Source organism: Taudactylus pleione, unplaced genomic scaffold (genome assembly GCF_031769625.1).
Source record: "Taudactylus pleione unplaced genomic scaffold, aTauple2 ptg000229l, whole genome shotgun sequence".
NCBI lineage: Eukaryota > Metazoa > Chordata > Amphibia > Anura > Myobatrachidae > Taudactylus > Taudactylus pleione.
Genome location: NW_028284631.1, coordinates 4,214,091 through 4,234,716, shown reverse-complemented (window position 1 = coordinate 4,234,716; position 20,626 = coordinate 4,214,091). Strand labels below are relative to the sequence as shown.

The 20,626-nt window shown below is 44.2% G+C and overlaps 1 protein-coding gene across 3 annotated transcripts in view; it reads right to left on the bottom strand.

Annotated features, from left to right (window-relative positions):
- Nucleotides 1-20,626, bottom strand: part of SNED1 (sushi, nidogen and EGF like domains 1) — a 185,456-nt gene that overhangs the window by 131,096 nt on the left and 33,734 nt on the right. For all 3 annotated transcript variants that reach the window (XM_088479238.1, XM_088479239.1, XM_088479240.1), the window contains exon 2: nt 979-1,266. In XM_088479238.1, coding sequence (XP_088335364.1) covers nt 979-1,266 — 288 coding nt within the window. The remainder of the gene's footprint in view (nt 1-978; nt 1,267-20,626) is intronic.

The following is a 20,626-nucleotide window of genomic DNA, read 5'->3' as shown; positions in this document are numbered from 1 at the left end:
AACGACGGAAAATGGACAAAAACAGTTGTTTGAACAAATTGTTTAGATCAAACATTTAACAAACTTGTCTGATGACCATTTTCATCTGTTTTCTGGCATTTAGGAGGAAATTGCTGATCATCATTTACTCCTTACCTTTATTCCTTACCAGATTTTCATTCCAATCAATCAACTAGTTGGATGGTTGGATGAAAGTTGGTCTACTGTGTGGCCAGCTTTATGCAACTCCAAAAGTTTTCCTCTTTCTTTTCTTCATTTTACGGTTAAATAAATGGGATACTATTTTCCCTTTTCTGTTAATGTCTAAAGTATCACTTTATTGGCATCTAGGGGCCCTACTTTTGCTGAATGGTGTGGGTTGATGAATGAAGTGGTGGGGCATGAACGTTTTTTTATATACTAAGCGTAACTGTAGTCTCAAATATGATCGTATTTAGAGCCCATGGATCTCATCTTCCCATTATGTTTCTGGAGGTGGGGGGATTTCAGATGCTGATGGGTTAGCGACCAGCGAGACGGCATAATAATGTCTTGATATTCTGAGGTTTTTTTTGTTTATGACTTTTCCGCTACATTGAATAGCTGAGATTTCTTCTGTGCAGATATTTTGTTCTGTATTACTTATATATCGGATTTGGCTGTGCATTGGTATTAATGAGACTATATGTAAATGGCTGTTTATTGTGTTTTTGTTTTTGTTTTTTTAAATTATTATTTATTTATTTTTTTGGGGGGGGGGTTTCATAGGGGTGGGGGATTGTGTTTCTTGTATTGAGTTTTTGATGTGAAAAAAGTTTTATAAATAAACTCAATTTAAAAAAAAAAAAGTATCACTTTATTACTTTTGCAAAATGTCAGCTGCTGATATTACTACTAATCTACGAATGTAGCCTACTGCAGATCAGCCCAGTACTGAAATGCCATGTGCATTATATTGTGTCATCTGCATCTGCTCATCGATAAGTGAGAGTCACTCACTGGTGAAGTGGTATCGCCGCCATAGAAAGTGACTCTGTGCCAAGTGGAAATGAGGACCCAGGTGGCACTGAACTCGGGCAGTTCAGGGAAGTAAGAGTGCACATCCTGGCTGGCGCGTTTCAACACTCTCGAGTCTTCAGTCTCCCGGTAAAATACATTCCCTCCTCTGCGATTATCCACATCAGCCCAAAACGCAGCCACGACTCTACGATCACCAGAAATGGGAAATGCCACGGGAGTAAACTGGGACACCTCTCGAAGGAAAGACACAACCCCATTGTTATTCACCTGCAAAATAAGTCAGAAAACAAAGAAAACTAATGATATAAAGTAGGGCCAATATTTCTGTAAAAGGAAATATAGGATGGGGTTACAAAACTAAGGAGCCCATTTATCACAACCAATCAGCTCCTAACTGTCACTTTTCAAACAGATGTCAACTAGGAGCCGATTGGCTGGAGCACCGTTTTCATATGCAACAAGTTTTATAACTCGTTGCCTATAATAAAACTTGTTGATAAATGAGCCCCTAAGGATCATATTAAGGTTATTATTGATATCAGGTCCACTGGGTCTTTACAAAGGCCTCACACACACAGTTGGGTCTCACTTGATAATATCTCTTGCATAATTCAGAAAATCAGCCTGGCTCCATTTCCATGTCCAGTAATTACAGAAAATACAGTTAGCTATTGCTTGCAGTATAGGCCACTGACGGGCAGTGAGGAGCTACAGATATAACAATAAATTTTATAAAATAATTCCAAACATAAAGCAGTAAAAATCAGACTTTTGTACAAAACTATACACACACATACATACACACACACACACACACACACCTGATCAACAACTCCTAAAGCTAAGTTTAAACATAAACAGTCAAACCTCATTTAATCTTTTTCAAGAGACCAGGAAAAAGTCTTGGCACTCGGAAAAAAAGGTGCCGGTTCTCACCTAAAGCTACAAGTTTATACAAGATTTATAGTCGCTTCCACACTCTGGGTAAGTCATCAGACACTTCTTTCATTCATTTCTGAAATTATTTAATTTAATGCTTCCTGTTTCTGGAACTAGTTATGAGTATTAAAAATTGCACAAAAAAAAGGTGCCAGGACTGTGTACCCCAGAGTACCCCCAGAAAAATAGCGGGATGCAATCGGGAAACCGGCTGACGTGATTCCGACAGCCGGCTTCCCGACTGCTTTATCCCGGGTTTGGTTAAATGACAGGCGTCTATATCTAGACGCCTGTCATTTTCCCCAACGCCGGGAGACAGGCGCTCGGCATCCCGATCGAAGGGATGCCGGGCACGCGAGCGAGAGCCGTTTAGGTTTAGCACACCCGGGGGGGGGGGACTTAGGGTTTGGCAGCCCCCCGGGAGGGTTAGGGTTAGGCTAGGGTGAGGGAGGGTTAGGGTTAGACACCCCCGGGCGAGACTTAGGGTTAGGCACCCCCCCGGGGGACTTAGGTTTAGGCAACGGGGAAGGGGTGGGTTAGGGTTAGGCACTTACAGGGGGGATTAGGGTTAGGCACTTGGGGGGAGGTTAGGGTTAGGCACCCCTAAGGAGGGTTAGGGTTAGGGGGGTTTGGTTAGGTTAGTTATTACTTATCTCAGGACGATCGGGATTTCCAGCGCTGTCGGGCTTCCGCTGCTGGGATCTATTAATCTGTCGGGCTGCCGCTGCCGGGAATCGAATCGTGCGGCCGGCGGTATTTCATACCTATTCCGCGTCACTTGGGATTGGTATAATTAGAAAATGTTATGGCTAATGCCCCTTTATATTTGTGTTTCCATGTATCAAAGGTATTCATACTTGCCTACTTTTTAGACGTCTCCTGTGGGACTTTTCAAAGGGGGAGTTCAAGGGGCAAGTGCTAGAAGTGTCAGGACGCAATGTGTACCACCACAGCCCACCCTTACTGCGCAAAAACAGAATTAGCTTCACTGTGCAGCAGGGGGCAAGAGGACTTGCATCATTGTGGTCATACTGCTCTACGGCACAATGTCGGTATTGAGCAATGGGGCCGCGATGACGGCATTATGACCCCCTCTCCCTTGTATTTCACACATTTCCCACCTAGAATGTCAGCAAATATTGTATAGGATGGACGAGACCCAATCTCCACAAATCTTTCTGTGGAGGGTGGATGGCTGTGGGATACTCATTAACACATATGAAAATGTGACACCTCCTTCACCCTTTAATCTCATTCCCAAAATCTTACTGCACAAACTAAAATCTTGTTTCTGCTTCATACCAGGTTATCTGCCCACACAGACAGGTAATGAAACGCATAGCAATAAGGAAGATAGAAAACATTATGCAATGGGCACGTGTGGTATCAGTCTAACTGTGAAAAATGTAGGTCTTAGTCTAATCTTTCAGTTTAAGTGGTGAACAACAACCATCAAAATATTATTTTAATAAGCCATGGAAAATTATACATAATTAAAAACCTCATTCTTTCATTAGAAATAATTATATACTGCAGGTTTGAAAGTTTTATTGTTCTGTTATGCTGTCCTTACCAGCCAGCATACTACACAACACTATAACATACATTCAATCAGTGTTTATCAACTATAATAAAACACAAGTTATTACTTGTGTAAAAACATTTATTTTCACTTCCTTAGCACTTTTAATATCCTGTACAAATTGTACTTCTTGCAAAAACATCTATGCAATAAGATGTCATGTTCTCTCTGTATACAGAGGCGCGAGTACACACCTCTGTACAGAAGCATCCAAACATGTTAATATAAAACATAGCTTTATATTCAAACTAATTCACAAAGTAGAACATTGCTCACAGTAAATGGTTGAGTGAAATACTGTTTAAATAAGGAGATATGAAGACTCTTCTAGGAATTGATGAAGAATTACGTTCCTAAAGAACTGTCTGGAAAAATTAGAGGATGGGAAGTGTAGAAAAGAAAAAGAAAAAAATGGAAAAAGGAAATAAGCTGAAAAGTATGTTAGCAAATTGGACAACCAATTTCAAGGTTGCTTATTGCAGTGATAGAAAATGATACATTGACGCCATCAACCAAGAACTTTCCCAGGGCAGCTGAGTGATGCCCAGCTCTGGCTCTGCTGGCCTGGGAAGGAAAATGCGCATGCGTGACTCGGCTTGCCGTACTTGGGCTTCCATGGCTATTTTTTCCAAGAAGTAAAACAATAGAAAAAAAAAACTTAAAAAGTTTAAAAAAATTTGGTAAATAAAAATAATTCTCAAATAAAATAAAAATAAACGTTTTAACTTAAACCATTTCTTCCACTATCCACCTTTGCGATAGTCACCCTGAGATGGCAATAACAATGGGAGAACAGTCTGCATTCTTGTACCGGAGAAGGCAAAACCTATATCTAGCCTGAGGGATTCTTAAATATGAAGCCATATCTTCCATGAAAAGTCCAATTTTTGCCAGATTTAAAGCTTTTTATCATGTAGGAAATAGACCTCTGTTGCTTATAAGAAGATTTTCAATTTTCAACGTTGGTTGATCAATTAAACTACAACATTGCATATGTAACACAACTCACTGGACAACAATCAGCTACAAAAACTTTCCACAACTAGTGAAAGCTGCTATTATAGCCTACACTACAACATGTGTAAGCATCCAGGAAATAAAATAAGCCAGTGTGCTGTATAATGATTTTACTAAATAAATAACCAGCACCTCCTTTACCATAATTCTATGCAGGCCTGTTTTAGGTCCATGAGGAAGGATATTCACAGAAGGAAATTAGAAACAGAAGTGCCTTATTTGAACACAGCAAGAAAAGGCCATACACTATGCTGGAGTTTCTTTATGGCCACTGAAGTCATGCAATATAGAACAAAGAAAAAGCATGCCCTTTAGTCCTCAGATACAAAAGCAAAAACCCAGAAATTGGCATAAGGCCGGGTACACACTGGAGGTTGTGTCAACAAATATCCGATTACCTCTGAATATCGGTTTGGATACTTTTACGAAGAATCAAAATAAATAATAGCTCATAGGGGAGTTTTATTCTTGTGACACATATTGTAAAAGCTTATATTCAGAGAGGATCGCTATGGAATACTGCCGGACGCAGTGAAGATCCTGACAGGTAAGTATTTTAACTATTTACTAACCTAACCCCCCCTAACCCTAACCTCCCCCCCAAGAGCCTAACCCTAACACCGCCTGTAAGTGCCTAAACCTAACCCCCCCTACCCCGCAACCTAAACCTCCAGGGGGGGTGCCTAACCCTAAGTCCTCCTCGGGAGCCCCTAAACTAACCCCCCCGTGCGGCTGTCCGTGGCCGCCGCCCAGCTTACCTCCGATCAGTATGCCGGGTGTCGGGCTCCCGGCATAGGTAAAATGAAAGGCATCGGGATTTTGACGCCTGTCATTAGACCCCTGCCGGGATTAGACAGTCGGGAAGCCAGTGGTTGGCATTTAGACCGTCGGCTTCCTGACTGCATCCCATTCAGAGTTAAGGCCCCCATACACGGTACGATAAAGCAGCTGATCCGACTGATTGGTACGATTTGGCTACTATATATCGCACAGTGTATGGGCCTGATGTCAGACCGAGCGCGCACCTGTGGGGTCATACATCGCACCCCCTGATCTTACTGCAGCTTCAGTTGATCAGGGGATGCAATGTGGGATCCCATGCAGTGCTATGCGGGGGGAGGAGGGGGGAGCCGGCATATCGGTCGGTCGGCCACCCATGTGTGGGGACCGTCCGATATGTCAGACGTTGGAACCCCCGTCACGTTGCACGGTTACTATCGTACCGTGTATGGCCGGCATTAATTATCCCTCCCTTTAGATGACAAATGTTCACTGGAAGGATCCTTAAGATCTGGACAGCAAAAGCTTAGATTAAACCTGGTACTGAAGAGTGTTCTGTGGCCATTGCAGCAGTGATCAGAGGCTTTTAAGTATAATCAATTTTTATTCATCAACCATCTTTACTAAGAGATAAACTGTAACCAAAGGAATTAAGGATACTTAACACTTTCTACTATTCAAGACAAGATTTACTAAAGCTTCTAAAACAGACAAGTGGTGCTGTGGCATATACCATCCATTTAGCTCCACTTTTCATTTTTAGGGGTAGAATCTAACCCTAAAAATAAAAAAAAACTGAGCATTTTTAGAGATTACCTGGCTAGGTGAGTGAGGTGCTGGCTTAGTGAGTATCTACTTTTACCCCTTTCACATCGCAAAAATAACCCGGGATATTGCCGTGTTGACCCGGGTCGAGGTGCATTATGAACGTTCCAACAAACAAATTTCCGGGTCGAGCAATCTGGCATTTCAACCCTGCAATCGACCAGGGTTGAACACTGGAACAAGCCGGGTTGAAGTGCAGTGTGAACAGGCCCTACCTAGGTTATCTAACCCGGGACTCAGTAAACACTGCTGATTGGATGTTCCTGGGTCTCACTTGATGATGTCAGCAGCCAGACACACAGGCAGCACACTGCAGAAAACAGCAGAGGCAGCATTCAGGCAGCCTGGAAGGGGTTAATACCACTACTGTCATTACAATGAAGACTAATTGGAGTGAAGAAGAACTGAACTGTACACTATGCTGCCAGAAGCTGCATCATGCTCTCACTGGCTCAATCAAACAGCAGTAAAGCACAAACACTCATGAACTCAGGGCTGCACAGTGGTAATCCATAAGCCATGATTCCTGCAATGCTGTGAGCAGTCCACACCCCTACCTTTTGTTCCCTTTTGTGATCTTATCTTTGGCAGCCTGAAAAAAGTAAATTTTTAATGACATCCATAGGGTTTTACAGGGCTGACTCAGGAATACCCCTGTCCGAAGGTGCAGTGTGAAAGGGGTCTGACCCGGGTGGGTTGGATCCGTGTTCAAAATCGAGGGTCAGAGCAGAGATTGCGATGTGAAAGGGCTATTAGTAACAGTCTGGCAACAGTGAAAAACACCCTCTAATTACACAAACTAGTGAATGTAAAGTTGTCTTGCTACAAATACAACTATACAGAGATAACATCACATAGAAGTAAAATAATTGACACTATTAGCACAAATCCTAACAAACATGGTAAAGCCAGAGTGCAATCATTTGCCTGTAAGGGACTGTTATCTGATATGAACAATTTTAACTCAGTTCGGATTCCTGTTCTGCCACAAGCCTACATCGGTTTTGAAGAAAAGATCAAATTAGTTACATACTAATAATCGCAGCCTTTGAATTATGAAAACTGTCAGAGAGTTTGGTAGTGGGACAGCAGCATTTGTTGTTCTAGACTAAGCTTTACGTGCTGATACCAGTGATGGATCTAGCTAGCTATTCTGCTGCCTGGTGTGGTATATTACATCAGTGTATTAATTTAATATTAACGTATCTACCATCGTGATGATATCTATTAACATGGCACTAGAAGTAACTAGTATAGACCATGATGGCAAGAAAATTTGCATTTACACAATAATAATGTATATTTTCATGCTCCTAATCCAAAAGACAGCTGCCTAAAGCCGGTTACCCTGGGTTTGCACCACAAGAAGCCAAAAAAAAAAACTGAATGTGCAAAGGTATATAGACACAAAGCATTTTCTTACGCGGCTCATATGCAGTATAACCATGGTTGTTATGCACTGGATGTTTTCCCATGCATCCAGCACCCACTAGGCAGAGGGAGTTTTCCATCCATTAAAACAGTCTGTTCATTTCAATGGGGTCTCTAGCCTGCTGGATATAAATACAATGAGGCAGTGTGGACACATACAACATGGGGTCCACTGGCTATATATAACAGAACAGGCCCTGGCTGGTCAGTATGGGACTGGAACCTCTATGGGGCAAGAGAAGAGGCAAAAAAGTACAGCCCCAAAACCTACCAACATTACGTTAAAAACAAGTGACATCCCAGTATAATGATAATGGGTCCATAAGATCTCATTCCATTACACTTAGGGGGAGATTTATCAAATGAGAGAGATTAAGAGCGGTTTTCAATTAGTTTCGCATCCGCGATAAAGTTTTGTCTGCCCGACTTTCCGCCTACATCGTGTGTTTAGGACGCGGAAACTTATCATGCGCCCCCGCTATTCGCCCTATTCAATTCCCGAACCACATGAAAACGGCAAGCCACAATGTCGGAACAGGTGGAAAGTGCTGTCAGAAATAGGGAAATCAGCCTGAAACCCCCCAAAAAGATGCACTAACATTGGGGATCAATGTAGATGTGCCCGGTAGCCCTAATACAGCTATTTGGGGTACTTAACTTGTTTCAATAGCCTCTTATTAGCGTCTTTGCACAAGTGGTGAAGAATGGCATTATGCAGTATTTTTGGAGAAAATATGTAGTTATGTCAAATTTGGGGTACTTGAAAATGGGTTCTAGCATATTTTAAAAAGTCTCTAAAGTGAAGTTAAAAATCAATCAAAAATATAACACCTGACACATCCTTGCTGTCCCCCAAAAAGTCTATCTCGCTAGTTTTAATGCTAGCCCCCCCACTTTTTACTTTTTCACCCCCAAAATGAAAGTACTTTTTTGTGGTGTTCTTAACTTTTTTTTTCCCAGAATTTTTTGACACAGTTGTCCTTTGGGGGGCTGTCCCAAGGGTTCTGAGGGGTTTGACCACCTTTGCACCCCTAAATTAAAAAGTTGCCCTTCTTTTCCCCTGCATTTCAGAGACTAAACATTTCCGCCTATTACATTGCATTGACTTCCCACGTACGCGAAAAGCGGGTGAAATTGAATACAGAGATAAGTTTCCGCCACGCGAAAAGCCGAGATCGGTGATACTTCTTCCGCGGTTCTCGGCTTTTCGCTTCTAATTGAATGCGGCCCTAAGTGGAGAAGTTGCTCATAGCAACCAATCAGCTTCTAACTGTCATTTTTCTAGCGCAGTCTGTAAAATGACAGTTAGAAGCTGATTGATTGGCACTTTATCTCTCCAACATTTTAGAACATGTATAATAAACAAGATTACTAAATACACTTTTATGGACATGAAAATGCCTGACATCCCATTCAAACCGTTTTATTAAAGAACAAAAGTTTTCTTGTACTCCTATGTGACCTTGTTCAAGTTCAAAGGGAAATGTAACATATGTGATTGGTTGGCAATCAGGGGAGTCCTAGTGGGTCTGGTACGCAGGGCGCAGAGAGAGGGTGCTATTGGAGGGGCATGGCAGGGGTCTAGGCCAGCTGCTGAGGGGCACAAATGGATGGAAAATTGAAAAGAAAAAGTAAAGCACAAATGCTACTGTGAACCCTCATGTTAACATCTAATATGTATGTACACAATGTGCAACCATAGAGATCATGGACTGTTACAAGGGCCATGATGTGTTGGTAATACACTTGTCGAAACTGGATTATTGGCTGAGACAAGGTCAGTTTAAAATTGAATCGCAGCAACGCCATTTTGTGAAATGGCCGCCTAAGTGCCATTTTAGATAAACTCACACTTTAGTACATGTGGCGATAATACTATTAGCATCATGCGAATGCATCTGTGCCATCGCCATAAGTTACGGCGATTTACCAAAAGCCTATTTCATGAGTTTACGTATTATAAAGGATATATTTCAGAAATGGCTTTACAGTATGTCACAATTGGATTGCATTAGATGAACAGAGCAAATGGCCACGTGACAACTAGCTTGTGTAGATAAGCTTCCTGCAATGAAATGACTTCAAAGACTAGAGTGTTATCTTAGGTCTGTGTCTTGTAGCTGGGCTATTTGCATTCACACAAGAGACTGGGAGAATAAAGAGGTTTTTTTTCTTTTGAAGCCTGGGAAAGGTGGGGGCTGCTGACAGAGGGGGCATGTGGAACTATCAGGCTCAGCATGTCACACTGCTAGATGTTCACTCAGTGAGATTTAAGTGCACCATTCCTCATACACACATTAATACGCACAATTACGCTGGTAACTAATCGTATAAGATCCTGTATGAAAACGCTAGTTGTTAACTTCATGCGCACGCATTTGCCCCAAGTTAACTAGCATCTTTACATCACACCCTGCATACTCACACATTACATATCCACATAAAAGGTTTAATAAGCTTTAATGTATAAGATTTAAGTTGGTTCAGTTAGTATAAATGTTGTGAAATAAAGATATTTGATAACTAAGGTTTTATACATGCTAAGAAAGCAGTGTTTGGGTTCGTACTGATGCGTACTCTTTCAACAGAACTCCGGTATTATTGGTGTGGAGATCGCATCATGCATTCTCGACTTGTGGACCGCAGAGACTTCAGGCAACAAAGTGTATATTATATGAACAACTGTTAGGGGGCGGGAGGGCAGAGACCCCCAGTTGTTGGAGGCTGGGTTGAGTCTATTTGAAGCAGCCTGTTAAACGCTCTGTAACAGATGGTTCCCCCATGCATAAGCAAGAAACTTCTCTATTGTCCTGTCTATTCTGAGGGGGGTATAAACATGTGTGCTCAAACACTGGGTCTTTAGTCTTCTTTCTGAATGCTGATTGACGGAGCTTTTCTTTCTGAATGCCGGGATCTGGTCCAGAGTGCATGCGTATGTATATTGTACTTGGGGTCTGTATAATTCCTTTGCGTCTAAATTGTGTCTGGATCAATAGCGTGTAACTGACTGTACTTTTTACTTGAATAATACCTTGTGCTTTGGAACCACATGTTCTAAGTCTGGAGTCTCTATTTACTGTATGACTGCGTACGCAAATTAAGCGTCATCCTTAGAGGTTTATAGGTAGGATTTTAGAAGGTACAGGCAGGGGTATATAGAGGTTCAATTTTAATATTGTCACACTGGAAGGAGACAGGCTGGCAGGATGCACAATGTAAATGCACACAGCCACAATTAACGAAAATGGATATGAACACATAGAATAGAATGGGATTTAGGGTTACATGCATTTTCCATATTTTGCACTTCAAGAATAAAAGTCAGACACAATGCTTAAATGCAAGTGTGTAACTAGCCCAAGTCTTCCTCCTTCTACTAGCATGTGCCACGCCAAGGCCATCTTCTCCACCAAGTGACACATTTGAGAGAAGCTGGTGACAGTACTAAGTTAGCCATCCTTGTGGCTTGTTATTATGGATATTAAAAATGCTGACCTTATAATTGAAACTGTGGATAACAAGCATGACAACAGACTAATACTAGACAGAGGCCGTTGCTACCATCAAAAGGTGAATATACTAAAGGTGAATTTACTAACCTGTGCATTGTGTAAGGTGCAAGGAAACATGAACCCAAAAAAATAGTAAAATGTGTCAAAGTCTTATATTTATTTGTACAGATGAAACAATACTGAATATGAGGCCACGGATCCAACTAACGCTAGGTACAAAACCTAAACGACTGGCAATCATGCTGATGTTCAGGGCGATTTGCCTTCACCCTGGGGACATCGCATGATTGCCAGAACACACTTAAAAGATTTAATGAAAGACAGAACGATCACAGGGTCTCATTCAGACCCGCTCGCGAGCGCTGTACGCTCGCAAGCGGGTCGATGGTGCCCAAGTGCGCATGCGCACGACGGAGGGAGCTCCGTCGTGCGCATGCGCACGACGGAGGGAGCTCCGTCGTGCGCATGCGCAAGACCCGGCGAGCGATGGGGAAGCCGTCGCTCGGGGTCTCGCACCAAAGGGGGCATGCTGTCGATGGTGATTGACAGCACGCCCCCTTTGGTGGGCGTGCCGGGGGCGTGGCTGCCCAGACTGAGGCGTTCCCATGGGAACGCCTTCCATCTGGGTGGGCATGCCGGGGGCGTGGCTGCCCAGACGGAGGCGTTCCCATGGGAATGCCTTCCGTCTGGGTCCGGCCCCACTGACATCACTAGTGATGTCAGTGGTAGTGCTTTTGGCTCTGATAGAGCCAAAATCACTCCAGGGCTTGCGGCAACGAGACCCTACCGCAAGGGTCTCGTCGCAAGCCCGATGGTCGCGATGGTCTTGACCATCGCGACCATCATCATGGACGCTCACATAAGCTGTGGGCTATGCGAGCGTCCAAAAGGCCGCTTCGCTATTAAAAAAAACATGCCCTGATTCAGAGCGGGCGCTCGTTTAGAGCGTCCGGCTCTGAATCAGGCCCACTGTTCCGTCGTTCATTAATATGTATTGCGCCGCATGCGATATGCAGCACAGCCAATCACATGATAACGCATGCGACTGCGGGAATGTGGAAATCGGGCATACATACTGCACGATATGGCCGATTTGTCATTCAGATTTGGCTAAAATTGGGCCGATATCATGCAGGTGTGTATGTACCCTAAGACAGCAACCTAATACACCTCAGCAGCCACATCTTCTCACTTTTAAATAGTTGCAGATTAAATAAACTATGTATGAAGTTGAAACAACACATTTAATGATCCGGGAGAGCCCTATCTGTAACACCACAGAGCATTTAAAAGGCGAGGTTCAAAATGTCGACATTGTCTGTATGTCACCATTCAGAATGTCGACATGAATGTTGTCAACACGGTCATCATGTCGACATAGCATTTTTACACTATTTAAGCCCTAACCACAGCCTAGCCCTAAACCTAACACTGCGATTTACTGTCACCATTGTGACCGTCAACACTCACAATGGTGACATAATAACCGTTTTGACATTTGGCCACATTCCATTTTAAATCATATTTGCAAGCTCTAACAAACCACTCTGACAATAAAGTAGGAAGGAGCCGCCCGCGTGCTGCTCATCACTGATATAAGGGATGCTGTATTTCATGTAGATGTGACTTGCAGGAAACATAACTGATTAGTAACAGTCCCACCACCAGCCTCAATGGAAAATTGCATTCCTTGCCTACAGAGCTTCAATATCACAAGTACTTATGCCGCGTATTTGAGGATGTGGTTATGTACTCTTTATGCCTGGCGGTTTGTCTAGCCATGGAATTGTGCACACCATGGGCCTGATTCGCACGCAATGACGGTTTCCAACACTCATTTACAATATATTTACCAAAAATAATTTTCTAATTATTTGCTACATTGTCATTATTTATTTATTTTTACTTTGCAGTCTGCCTACAGCAGGACCACTCCCGTTCTCATATGGCGACACTTTGTATTGTCTTTTCACAGTTGAGCGATTGGCCGCCTGTGCATGCAAATAAGTCGCATTGAGCATGCATCATGGACCATTACCGTAGTCGCTCGCGACTATTTGTCGTGTGATTGACAGTCAGGGAGCATTTGGGAGAGGTGACAGGGAGTGGCCACAAAGAACGGAGGAGTGTCGCAACCATTTAGGGGTCATGTCACATCCAGCGTATACGATCCCTCATGCAAGAAATAAGGCTCCGGCGTCTCAATCCCCACGCCCATTCTGCTGGACCCTAAACTCACTCAGGACTCCGACAATTTAATGATCTACGATTGATGCTGCGACTTTGTATATAGTTGCTGCAACTTTTTATGCAGATGCTTGGCTTTTGCGCAATACATGTCTGGGCGTCTTCAATATTTGCATATTTTCGCAGAGCATCTGCGTACAGAATCACAGGCCCATTGTACAGAGCTAAAGCAGAAACCTTATAGAAAGGGGGGAAACACAAGCTGCCAGCAACTCTTTCATTATGGGAGAAACAAAAATAGCATGTTTGTGTTGTGTATGCAGCACAGAGTACAGTTACATGCTGTCCCACTGGAGGTTCCTTTGCTTACACTATTACCCAGTCCTTCTCTACTCACTAGAGCAGGATAGAATTACACTGGGAACATACGAGTTGATAAGTCATTTTAATGGTCCTTCTGAAATCATGATTGCTGACAACATTCTGTTACTAAGCAGAATAACCAGGGACTTTTTTTCTATTTTTTTTTTTTGTAATAGGACAAAGTGCTTAAAACCTGGGATATCTGCGTGATCGCCCCTCCATTTATTTGAATAAACAAATATTATATACTGTGTAGTCTGTGTCATATAAACAATTTAATCTTTACTCATTCCTTGTGACCTTGATTAAACCGTTCCCAGCTTTACATTACCCTGACACTGTGAGGTTACGCGAGGTCGAGCCTAGACTGCTAACATTAATATTTACATGATGCCCCGGTACACTCATTGTGCTTCCCATAGCCGTGGTCTGGTTATTCACACTCAGATTGGTGGGAAAACTTGCTCTTTAAAAAAGGTACAGTCTCAGCAAGTTGTTAGCTATTGTTTATGTTGAGCGAAAGTACCTATCACCCCCTTCCCCCATACAGCTGTGTTCATTAAAGAATGTTCTGCAATAAAAGCCTACATCTGACAGTAATAGAATCCATTGCTGTAGGACCAGAGAGTACCACTGAAATTGCAACATCAGTGTTCCCAGCATGGAGGCCTGACCTCAGTACAGGGAGACATTTCGGAAAATCTGCGCGTTGAAAAGCGCAACACATCTCCTCCCTCCCTGTGACTGGTCTTAGACTTTGGCGGTAGGAGGCGGCGGGGCTTTGGTTTGCAAATATGAAAAAATCAGATTGACAAAATAAAATAGCAAAATAGGTTCAGAGATGTCAGGACCAGATGTTAGTCCGGCAACTTTTTATATTTACCAAAAGCAAAAAAGAACGGGTGCAACATTGTCACAATGAAATAGTTTCTTTGAATTCTGTGCATGCACTCAGTGCACCCACAACAACATGAAAAACATATGGAACATAGGGGAAAGAGAGGCAGGCATGGACAAGAAAGGGTGAAGGGGCACACAGTAGTCATATCGGGCACAACTTTGAATAAGACTCAAAGTTCAGATGCCAGCGGCAGAGATTTCCAACCTTATGCTGATGCAGATATCTGTCAGTCTTCAAGCGGAACGCCACATTGCCCACTAAGTCAGCAGCCATCAACTTTAGCATTGTCACTTACACCTTCCTTATACTGGGTAAAAAGTCAGTGAGAAACAAACGTACAGTGTGATGTAATATGAACTGGGGGCATTACATTGTGGCATAATGTGAACTGAGGACACTACAGTGTGACAATGTGAACGGAGGGCACTACATTGTGGCATAACGTGAATTGAGAGCACTACAGCATAACATAATGTGAACTAAAGTGTGGTATAATGTGAACTGGGGGCACTAAAGTGTGGTATAATGTGAACTGAGGGCCTGATTCAGACCCGCTCGCGAGCGCTGAGCGCTCGCAAGCGGGTCGATGGTGACCAAGTGCGCCGTCATTATGGGTCTCGCACCACAGGGGGCGTGCTGTCGATGGTGATTGACAGCACGTCCTCTTTGGTGGGCGCGCCGGGGGCGTGGCTGCCCAGACGGAGGCCGTCTGGGGCCGGCCTCACTGACATCACTAGTGATGTCAGTGGGAGTGCTTTTGGCTCTGATAGAGCCAAAAGCACTCCTGGGCTTGCGGCAGCGAGACCCTACCGCAGGGTCTCATCGCAAGCCCGATTGTCGCAATGGTCTCGACCATCGCGACCATCATCATGGCCGCTCGCTATAGCTGTGGGTGGTCAGAGGCCTGTCAGAGCGTCCGGCTCTGAATCAGGGCCTGAGAGCACTACAGTATAGCATAATGGGCCTGATTCAGCAAACAACACAAGTGAGAGAACGCACAGTGCGAGACGATCTTTGCTATCTGCGCATGCATCGCATTTGGCGTGTGTGAACAGGTTGTGGAGTACAGTAAGGGCTCTCTCAGAATACACAGGGAGCCAGCAAATACCTTTGATGTTGATTGACAGGAAGTGCCATTTGTGAGTGGTGACAGGGGGGTGGTCGGCCAAATGCAGGCGTGCCTGTGCGTTCGAACGCCGTTACAGGGGCGTGCATAAATTAATCTCATATGCGCCGCATGCAGCCGGGCGCCTCTCTGCGTGCAGGAATCTCTCAAGTCCTGCGGCAGGGTCAGGTCTACCCTTAACTTACACACAGCTTTGATGGTACTCGATGTTCCTGATGTTTATGCTGTCAATCACGGCATAGGTGGGCGGCTTTATGTTTTGCTGGGTGTCTGCTTCTTGCGCTGCAGTTTCCATGCGTATGCATTGATTAGCATATTCTCGCAGCGGCTGGGTGCATGCGTTTGCTAGCGTGCGTTCTTTGCTGAATGAGGCCCAATGTGAACTAGGGACAATACAGTGTGGCATAATGAGAACTGAGGGTACTAAAGTGTGGCATAATGTGAACTGGGGGCACTACAGTGCATTCAATGCAAAAAAATTGTTAAAAATGACAGGACACACAAATCATAGAAAGTACGAGTTTATTACATACTTAACACACACATACATACTCACCGTCTCCCCTGTGATCGGTCCCCTTTCTCCAGTAATCCACTGTTATCCTATAGAAATGCGACCCAGGGACACTGAAGAGATGTATGTGTATCCACATACATCTCTTCCCCGGAAAATGACGGAGACCTCGTGGGTTACGCCAGTTGCCAGGCCGCCAGCCAATCAGAGGCCACTCTAGAGTAAGAGTACGCCAATTGGCTGTGACCCGTGTGGCTGTTAATTGAGTGTCACGCGGCTCACAGCCAATCAGCGGCCGCTTACTCTAGAGCAGCCTCTTATTGGCTGGCGGTCCGGCAACTGACATAACCCACAAGGTCTAAGTCATTTGCCGGGGAAGAGATGTAGGTGGAAACACATACATCTCTTCAATGTCCATGGTTCGCGTTACTCGTTTTTTTGTTTTGTCGGGCCGAGATTCTACTGGAGAAGAGGACCGACCTGCAAGAGGATGTAATTATTTTATTTTTTTAGGGCTACCCTTTTTTAGGGATAACCCTACTGGAGAAGGGGACCGATCAGCAGGGAAAAGGTGAGTATGTATGTTTGTGTTTTGCGTGTAATAAACTTATACTTTCTACGGTGTGTGTACTGTAATTTTTTTTACATTGAATGCACTGTAGTGCCCCCAGTTCACATTATGCCACACTTTAGTACCCTCAGTACTCATTATACCACACTGACCAGTTTGGGGTATTATTGTTTTGGCCAGGGGGCCTGGTAAAAGGGTCCCCTGGCTGTGGCATTGCACTCCGGCTAGTTTGAGCCGGGTGCTGGTTTTAATAATACAGGGAACCGGCTCACAGAGCCCAGGGCTAAAATACAGGGGACCCCTACGCATTTTGTCCCCCGTATTTTTAGAACCAGGGCTGGCTTCCAAAGCCTGGGCCTGATTATGCTTTTGGGGGGAACCCCACAACGCTTTTTTTCTATTTTTCACATAGTTTTTTAACAGAATACACACATGCAGCCTGCACGTATCTCACTGATATGTTCAGGCTGCATGTTCGGGTGTGTTTGGCTGCGGTCTGACATAGGGAACTCGGGGAGAAACACAAACACATACACAATCGAAAAACACTATTCAGCAAAACACGATTCTCTGTAAATTTTAGTGTTTCAGCTGTCAAAAGTCTCCCATGTTTCAGCGATGCTGTGAGTGTTTCAACTCAGACATGATTCTTAGTAAATTGACCCCTATATGTGCAAAGTATCAGCAATCTACTAATCTATAGTATGTACTCTAATTTTGTTGATATGTAGGTATGTCTGTGCCCAATATTGTCATGGAGGCCCCCTCGCTGCTCTGCACAGCTCCCCCGGGGCCACATTCCAGAGCATCTATCCCCCAGGCAACCAACCCCCACAGCCACACTACTGAGGGAGTACCCCCAGGCAAACTACCGCTCTGCAGCGACATTGCTGTGCAGTTTCCCCCCGGGCAAGCAACCCCCCACGCGGTCACATTACTGAGCAGCTAGCCCCCCCATTGGCCACACAACTAGGGGGCTACCCGCTGGCAAACCACTCCTCCGCAGCCATGCCGCCCTTCTCGTGGTCACATCACTATCCTTCTGAAGCCGCTCCGCAATCCCTGGCCACACATAGACCCTCTTACCGGAGAGCTCTATGCAGCCGGAGTTAGGATACAGCAGATAGCCGGGACGTACAGGGGGATAAGCACAGACTGGGACAGACAGCAGGAGTCACAGCAGGCCCGGGACAGAGAGGAGGAGTCAGTGCAGGATGGGATGTACAGGAGAAGCCAGCGCAGGCCAGGATGGACAGACACCGCAGTCACCGCAGGTGACTCTCAGCACATGCACTCCTGTGCATGAAATGACCACTGCAATACTATAGACACTAATCTGCACTGGGGCTGATTAGGGTCTGCTTCCGCCCTCCCTGCAAAATCTGGTAGCCAGGCAGCAAAATCTGGTCGCCATGGCGACCTGGCCCCCAGGATTTGTCAAGCCCTGTCATACACAGTATGACAAACTGCACAGATTTGGGAAGGATTTAGATTACAACCATGATGCTATCGGTCTATTAGCAATTGAGCAAATATTTGTGCATGGAAAATGAGGCAGATTTATCTACAGAGAAACAATGAGATTTATGTGTATAGAGAACTAAGAAGATATATTTGAAAACATAACCTAACAGTTACAGTGCATCAGGGAAAGTATTCACAGCGCTTCACTTTTTCCACATTTGCAAAAACCTCAAATAAAAACTTTTTACATGTTGTCATTATGGGGTATTGTGTGTAGAATTTTGAGGACAAAAATGAATTTATTTCATTTTGGAATAAGACTGTAACATAACAAAATGTGGAAAAAGTGAAGCGCTGTGAATACTTTCCGGATGCACTGTATCTGTGGGATGACAGCCAAACACATTATGCATAGACAACAAAGCAACACCAAGAAGAATAGCCAAACAGTTCATGCGGCAGAACATCCAAATACATATATATGGATAAACAACCAAGCAACACCTGGAAGAAGAACCAAGCGGTTATATGTGGAAGGGCTGCTAAATTCAGAGCCGTAACTAGACTTTTTGGTGCCCTGTGCCAGAAAGAGCATTGGCGCCCCCCTCATTTTTCAAAGGGACATAATGCACAAAAAAAAGGGGAATGGCCTGATGGGGAAGGGCCAGGGAAGAGATAGGGGAGGCCAGGAGATGCTGGGGATGAAATAAGAGGAAGCTACAAGAGAGAATGATAATAAACAGAAATTTGACAGGCCCAAACAGCGCCCCCTGACCTGTGGTGCCCTGTGCGTTGGCACCGGCCGCACTACCGTAGCTACGGTACTGGCTAAATTCATCAAATCTAACTTGATTTGATGGAGAAAAATAATTGTTTCTGGACCACAAGAGATACAATTTGAATTAGTAAATAAAGAAAAAATTTGTGGATGGAGAACCAATCAGAGATCTGTCCATGATGAACCAGAGATCTGTGCATGGAAAACCAATCAGAGATCTGTGGATGGAGAACCAATCAGACATCTTTAAATGGAGTACCAATCGGAGAACTGTAAATGGAGAACCAGTTATACCAGAGATATGTGGCTAGACCACCAGAGGACCTGATTTAGCAAGGAACGCAGTTGCTAAAACGCACGCAATCGGCCAAATATGCAGTCCCATCGCAGTGATTGACAGGAAGTGCCATTTGTGGGTGGTAACTGGGGGGGTGGTCGGCCGAACGCAGATGTGCCAGTGTGCTTGAACGCCGTTGCAGGGGTGTGCATTAATTAGCCACTGCGATGCCCTACGCAGCCTGAGGCCTGATAGCGTGTGAGAAAGTTAGCAATTTCTGAGTAAGTTCAGGGCTTGTGCAAGTGTGCGTGAGGCTCAGTGATCGCGCTGAGTGACAAAATATGTGGGTCCCATCAATTTATGCTTTAGAGCTCCCCATATGCCTCTCAGACCTCCCCACATGCCACCACACATCCCCACATGCCCCTAAAATGCCCATCTGATACCGCCAACAATCCCCACATGCCCCTTAAATGCATGTTTAATGCCTCCATGATCTTACAGGTGAATTACTTGTTTGTACACAAAACCCATAGTGAATAAGTAGGCTTACCATATCATTCCTTTAAAATGGGACACTCATGGATTACTCAGGTTCTGTGGCTCATTAAAACCAGGGGAAATCCATTTTAAAGGGGTAGTATGGTTAGCCTATGAATAACACTTTAGGAAATAAGAGGCATATTTATCAAAGAATATATGTGGTATATCCTAGAAGGCAACCATTTTCTGAGGGGTACATAAATATTAAAAACTACCGGAATTTATGTACAAGAAACCACAGCAGATAATCCAGATATCTGCAATAATGCCCTAGTCATCTTGTTAGGGCAGACAGGGGGCGCCTTTCAGAAAGGGACACTCCGCCCGAAAAAAGGGGCGTGGTCATTTAGAAAAGGGGACCTGTCCTTGAGATGAGTTCCCTTTTCATCGCTGTAGGGGGTGTGCCCAGCACTCACGGAGATGCTCGGCTGCCCTCAAGTTCTCTCTGCAGTGTGAGTACATGTCATGCTGGTTACTGCGGCTCACGGGTAGGGATGGCTGTCTTAGCTTTTCACTGTATAGTAGGCCTTATTTATGTTACGTCACACAGTAGTGCCCCTTATAACACATTTATGCCACGCAGTAATATCCTTTACACATTATGCTACACAGTAATGCCTTTTACACATTATGCCACACATTAATGCCCTTTACACATTATGACACACAGTAATGCTCGGTCTTTACACATTATGCCGCACATTAATGCCCTTTACACATTATGCCGCACATTAATGCCCTCTACATATTATGCCTCACAGCAGTGCCCGGCCTTTACACATTATGCCATTATATCCCTTATACATCATGCATCCTC